The sequence below is a fragment of the Oncorhynchus masou genome, chromosome 8 (genome assembly GCF_036934945.1).
Source record: "Oncorhynchus masou masou isolate Uvic2021 chromosome 8, UVic_Omas_1.1, whole genome shotgun sequence".
Taxonomy (NCBI): Eukaryota; Metazoa; Chordata; class Actinopteri; order Salmoniformes; family Salmonidae; genus Oncorhynchus; species Oncorhynchus masou.
Window position 1 is genome coordinate 3834875 of NC_088219.1, and position 6104 is coordinate 3840978.

The following is a 6104-nucleotide window of genomic DNA, read 5'->3' on the forward strand; positions in this document are numbered from 1 at the left end:
GCATAAAGAAAATGGTGCCTTCTGATGTGCGTATTATAATCAGATTGAAATTATTTATGCTTGTACTTTTACATTTGATACTTAAGTATATTTCTGCAGTTACATTTACTTTTCACATTTAAGTATATTTAAAACCAAAATACTTTTAGACTTTTACTCAAGTAGTCTTTTTCTGGGTGAATTTCACTGCTCTTTAAGGGGCTAAACAGCTGGGTCTTCAGGTCGGCTCTTCACGGGGCTAAACAGCTGGGTCTTCAGGTCGGCTCTTAACGGGGCTAAACAGCTGGGTCTTCAGGCCTGCCCTTTAAGGGGTTAAACAGCTGGGTCTATATTAATGTATCTTCAGTCCTGCTCTTCAAGGAACTATTTTAATGTATCTTCAGTCCTGCTCTTCAAGGGGCTATATTAATGTATCTTCAGTCCTGCTCTTCAAGGGGCTATATTAATCTATCTTCAGTCCTGCTCTTCAAGGGGCTATATTAATCTATCTTCAGTCCTGCTCTTCAAGGGGCTATATTAATGTATCTACAGTCCTGCTCTTCAAGGGGCTATATTAATGTATCTTCAGTCCTGCTCTTCAAGGGGCTATATTAATGTATCTACAGTCCTGCTCTTCAAGGGGCTATATTAATGTATCTACAGTCCTGCTCTTCAAGGGGCTATATTAATGTATCTTCAGTCCTGCTCTTCAAGGGGCTATATTAATCTATCTTCAGTCCTGCTCTTCAAGGGGCTATATTAATGTATCTTCAGTCCTGCTCTTCAAGGGGCTATATTAATGTATCTACAGTCCTGCTCTTCAAGGGGCTATATTAATGTATCTTCAGTCCTGCTCTTCAAGGGGCTATATTAATGTATCTACAGTCCTGCTCTTCAAGGGGCTATATTGCTGCATCTTCCCATCTCAAAGTGTATTGCAGAAGTTGAACAAGGTGCCGTTTACCTACAGTGCCACATACACACACGCCGACTGAAGTCAAATAAGGATCTGTTTGCCTGTGGTCCGGGCCTGTGGTCCGGGTCTGTGGTCCGGGTCTGTGGTCCGGTTCTGTGGTCCGGGCCTGTGGTCGGGCCTGTGGTCGGGCCTGTGGTCCGGGTCTGTGGTCCGGGCCTGTGGTCCGGGTCTGTGGTCCGGGTCTGTGGTCCGGGTCTGTGGTCGGGCATGTGGTCCGGGTCTGTGGTCCGGGTCTGTGGTCCGGGCCTGTGGTCCGGGCCTGTGGTCCGGGCCTGTGGTCCGGGTCTGTGGTCCGGGCCTGTGGTCCGGGCCTGTGGTCCGGGCCTGTGGTCCGGGTCTGTGGTCCGGGTCTGTGGTCCGGGTCTGTGGTCCGGGCCTGTGGTCCGGGCCTGTGGTCCGGGTCTGTGGTCGGGCATGTGGTCCGGGTCTGTGGTCCGGGCCTGTGGTCCGGGTCTGTGGTCCGGGCCTGTGGTCCGGGTCTGTGGTCCGGGTCTGTGGTCCGGGTCTGTGGTCGGGCATGTGGTCCGGGTCTGTGGTCGGGCATGTGGTCCGGGTCTGTGGTCGGGCATGTGGTCCGGGTCTGTGGTCCGGGTCTGTGGTCCGGGCATGTGGTCCGGGTCTGTGGTCGGGCATGTGGTCCGGGTCTGTGGTCCGGGTCTGTGGTCCGGGCCTGTGGTCCGGGCCTGTGGTCCGGGCCTGTGGTCGGGCCTGTGGTCCGGGCCTGTGGTCCGGGTCTGTGGTCCGGGCCTGTGGTCCGGGTCTGTGGTCCGGGTCTGTGGTCGGGCATGTGGTCCGGGTCTGTGGTCGGGCATGTGGTCCGGGTCTGTGGTCCGGGTCTGTGGTCCGGGCATGTGGTCCGGGTCTGTGGTCGGGCATGTGGTCCGGGTCTGTGGTCCGGGTCTGTGGTCCGGGCCTGTGGTCCGGGCCTGTGGTCCGGGCCTGTGGTCGGGCCTGTGGTCCGGGCCTGTGGTCCGGGTCTGTGGTCCGGGCCTGTGGTCCGGGCCTGTGGTCCGGGTCTGTGGTCCGGGTCCTTGTCCTTCCTATTTAACATTAACAGTGATCAAATGTAGAGAGGTCCGTGTGGGGCTGACCCCAGGATGACCCCAGGATGACCCCAGGATGAGGGAGGGAACGAGGGCGTGACCCCAGGCTGACCCCAGGATGAGGGAGGGAAAGAGGGCGTGACCCCAGGCTGAGGGAGGGAGAGAGGGCATGACCCCAGGCTGACCCCAGGATGAGGGACGAAAAGAGGGCGTGACCCCAGGCTGACCCCAGGATGAGGGAGGGAAAGAGGGCGTGACCCCAGGCTGACCCCAGGATGAGGGAGGGAAAGAGGGCGTGACCCCAGGCTGACCCCAGGATGAGGGAGGGAAAGAGGGCGTGACCTCAGGCTGACCCCAGGATGAGGGAGGGAGAGAGGGCGTGTCCCCAGGCTGAGGGAGGGAGAGAGGGCGTGTCCCCAGGCTGAGGGAGGGAGAGAGGGCGTGTCCCCAGGCTGAGGGAGGGAGAGAGGGCGTGTCCCCAGGCTGAGGGAGGGAGAGAGGGCGTGACCCCAGGCTGAGGGAGGGAGAGAGGGCGTGTCCCCAGGCTGAGGGAGGGAGAGAGGCGTGACCCCAGGCTGAGGGAGGGAGAGAGGGCGTGTCCCCAGGCTGAGGGAGGGAGAGAGGGGCGTGACCCCAGGCTGAGGGAGGGAGAGAGGGCGTGTCCCCAGGCTGAGGGAGGGAGAGAGGGCGTGTCCCCAGGCTGAGGGAGGGAGAGAGGGCGTGACCCCAGGCTGAGGGAGGGAGAGAGGGCGTGTCCCCAGGCTGAGGGAGGGAGAGAGGGCGTGACCCCAGGCTGAGGGAGGGAGAGAGGGCGTGACCCCAGGCTGAGGGAGGGAGAGAGGGCGTGTCCCCAGGCTGAGGGAGGGAGAGAGGGCGTGACCCCAGGCTGAGGGAGGGAGAGAGGGCGTGACCCCAGGCTGAGGGAGGGAGAGAGGGCGTGTCCCCAGGCTGAGGGAGGGAGAGAGGGCGTGTCCCCAGGCTGAGGGAGGGAGAGGGGCGTGACCCCAGGCTGAGGGAGGGAGAGAGGGCGTGTCCCCAGGCTGACCCCAGGATGAGGGACGAAAAGAGGGCGTGACCCCAGGCTGAGGGAGGGAGAGAGGGCGTGACCCCAGGCTGAGGGAGGGAGAGAGGGCGTGTCCCCAGGCTGAGGGAGGGAGAGAGGGCGTGTCCCCAGGCTGAGGGAGGGAGAGAGGGCGTGACCCCAGGCTGAGGGAGGGAGAGAGGGCGTGTCCCCAGGCTGACCCCAGGATGAGGGACGAAAAGAGGGCGTGACCCCAGGCTGAGGGAGGGAGAGAGGGCGTGACCCCAGGCTGAGGGAGGGAGAGAGGGCGTGTCCCCAGGCTGAGGGAGGGAGAGAGGGCGTGTCCCCAGGCTGACCCCAGGATGAGGGACGAAAAGAGGGCGTGACCCCAGGCTGAGGGAGGGAAAGAGGGCGTGACCCCAGGCTGACCCCAGGATGAGGGAGGGAAAGAGGGCGTGACCCCAGGCTGACCCCAGGATGAGGGAGGGAAAGAGGGCGTGACCCCAGGCTGAGGGAGGGAGAGAGGGCATGACCCCAGGCTGAGGGAGGGAAAGAGGGCGTGACCCCAGGCTGACCCCAGGATGAGGGAGGGAACGAGGGCGTGACCCCAGGCTGACCCCAGGATGAGGGAGGGAAAGAGGGCGTGACCCCAGGCTGAGGGAGGGAGAGAGGGCATGACCCCAGGCTGACCCCAGGATGAGGGACGAAAAGAGGGCGTGACCCCAGGCTGACCCCAGGATGAGGGAGGGAAAGAGGGCGTGACCCCAGGCTGACCCCAGGATGAGGGAGGGAAAGAGGGCGTGACCCCAGGCTGACCCCAGGATGAGGGAGGGAAAGAGGCGTGACCTCAGGCTGACCCCAGGATGAGGGAGGGAGAGAGGGCGTGTCCCCAGGCTGAGGGAGGGAGAGAGGGCGTGTCCCCAGGCTGACCCCAGGATGAGGGAGGGAAAGAGGGCGTGACCCCAGGCTGACCCCAGGATGAGGGAGGGAAAGAGGGCGTGTCCCCAGGCTGAGGGAGGGAGAGAGGGCGTGACCCCAGGCTGAGGGAGGGAGAGAGGGCGTGTCCCCAGGCTGAGGGAGGGAGAGAGGGCGTGACCCCAGGCTGAGGGAGGGAGAGAGGGCGTGTCCCCAGGCTGAGGGAGGGAGAGAGGGCGTGTCCCCAGGCTGAGGGAGGGAGAGAGGGCGTGACCCCAGGCTGAGGGAGGGAGAGAGGGCGTGACCCCAGGCTGAGGGAGGGAGAGAGGGCGTGACCCCAGGCTGACGGAGGGAGAGAGGGCGACACCCCAGGCTGAGGGAGGGAGAGAGGGCGTGTCCCCAGGCTGAGGGAGGGAGAGAGGGCGTGTCCCCAGGCTGAGGGAGGGAGAGGGCGTGACCCCAGGCTGAGGGAGGGAGAGAGGGCGTGTCCCCAGGCTGACCCCAGGATGAGGGACGAAAAGAGGGCGTGACCCCAGGCTGAGGGAGGGAGAGAGGGCGTGACCCCAGGCTGAGGGAGGGAAAGAGGGCGTGTCCCCAGGCTGAGGGAGGGAGAGAGGGCGTGTCCCCAGGCTGACCCCAGGATGAGGGACGAAAGAGCGTGACCCCAGGCTGAGGGAGGGAAAGAGGGCGTGACCCCAGGCTGACCCCAGGATGAGGGAGGGAAAGAGGGCGTGACCCCAGGCTGACCCCAGGATGAGGGAGGGAAAGAGGGCGTGACCCCAGGCTGAGGGAGGGAGAGAGGGCATGACCCCAGGCTGAGGGAGGGAAAGAGGGCGTGACCCCAGGCTGACCCCAGGATGAGGGAGGGAAAGAGGGCGTGACCCCAGGCTGACCCCAGGATTAGGGAGGGAAAGAGGGCGTGACCCCAGGCTGACCCCAGGATGAGGGAGGGAAAGAGGGCGTGACCCCAGGCTGAGGGAGGGAAAGAGGGCGTGACCCCAGGATGAGGGAGGGAAAGAGGGAGGGAGGGAGACCTTTTCTCAATTCTCAACTCCTGCTTCCTCTCTCTCGCCTCCTTTTTGATAAAAGTCAAACGTAAACAAGGAGAGAAGGGCAACGAGAAGGAAAGTGGACGATAATGAGCGTCATCAGGCTAATTACATTTACAGGGGGTGGATCCCCCCCAAAAAATTTGCTATATGTAAAGTGATAAAACAAATTAAGTTGTGCAAGACATATCGTTTTTAAACGTGTGCATGCCATTCTCCTCTTAAACGCTCCCCCTCCCCCCAATAAAAAGGGGGTGTAGCAGATTTCAAAACCCTTCCACGGTGACCTCACGTAGGATTACATTGCTATCCTCGAATAAAAAGATGGCTATATTGTGGAGGAGAGGAGTGGAAAGAGTGAAGAGATGAGGAACTAGAGGTAGAGAGGAGAAGTAAATGGGATGAGGAGAGGGGGAGGTATGTGTGTCTGTAGCTATGTGGTCGTGTATGTATGCCTGTGTTCCTGGACTCCAACATAATCTCCAATGTTTGTCCTGAACTTGAATTAATAACATTTAATAATATATATATATATAGACATTTATTTTGTGTCTCTTTTTTAGCACAGTCATCATGTTCTTGAGTTGAATGTCTGGGAGACTGGAGGAATATCAATTAAATCCCTGAACTATTCAGCAAAGGTTGCGTTACTATGGATACGGCTATTGTCTTACTGTTGGAATGTGCTCTTCCCATGGCAACGACTCTGACATGAGGATAATGCAGACACATACTGATATTTTGTTCTACTTTCATCAATATCGTATATTTTTAAATATTTTTTTTATATTCTGTGTTCCAATGGAGAGGCAGACCAAGAAAACATGACCACATTGAAACCATGTGGGTATTCGGTAGGCACGGGCTAGCCTGCACCAGCACAACACGGGCTAGTCCACACCAAGTCTAACACGGGCTAGCCTGCACCAGCACAATACGGGCTAGTCCACACCAAGTCCAACACGGGCTAGCCTGCACCAGCACAACACGGGCTAGCCTGCACCAGCACAACACGGGCTAGTCCACACCAAGTCTAACACGGGCTAGCCTGCACCAGCACAACACGGGCTAGTCCACACCAAGTCTAACACGGGCTAGCCTGCACCAGCACAACACGGGCT

At 59.7% G+C, this 6104-nt stretch overlaps 1 protein-coding gene across 1 annotated transcript; it reads right to left on the reverse strand.

The window, feature by feature from the left end:
- Positions 1-976: 976 nt before the first annotated feature.
- LOC135543704 (uncharacterized) lies at positions 977-5679 on the reverse strand. Its single transcript, XM_064971071.1, has 2 exons — positions 5658-5679; positions 977-1995 (listed from the first exon to the last, which is right to left on the reverse strand). Exons 1-2 carry the CDS (start codon positions 5677-5679, stop codon positions 977-979), a joined length of 1041 nt encoding a protein of 346 aa, XP_064827143.1.
- Positions 5680-6104: the final 425 nt, after the last annotated feature.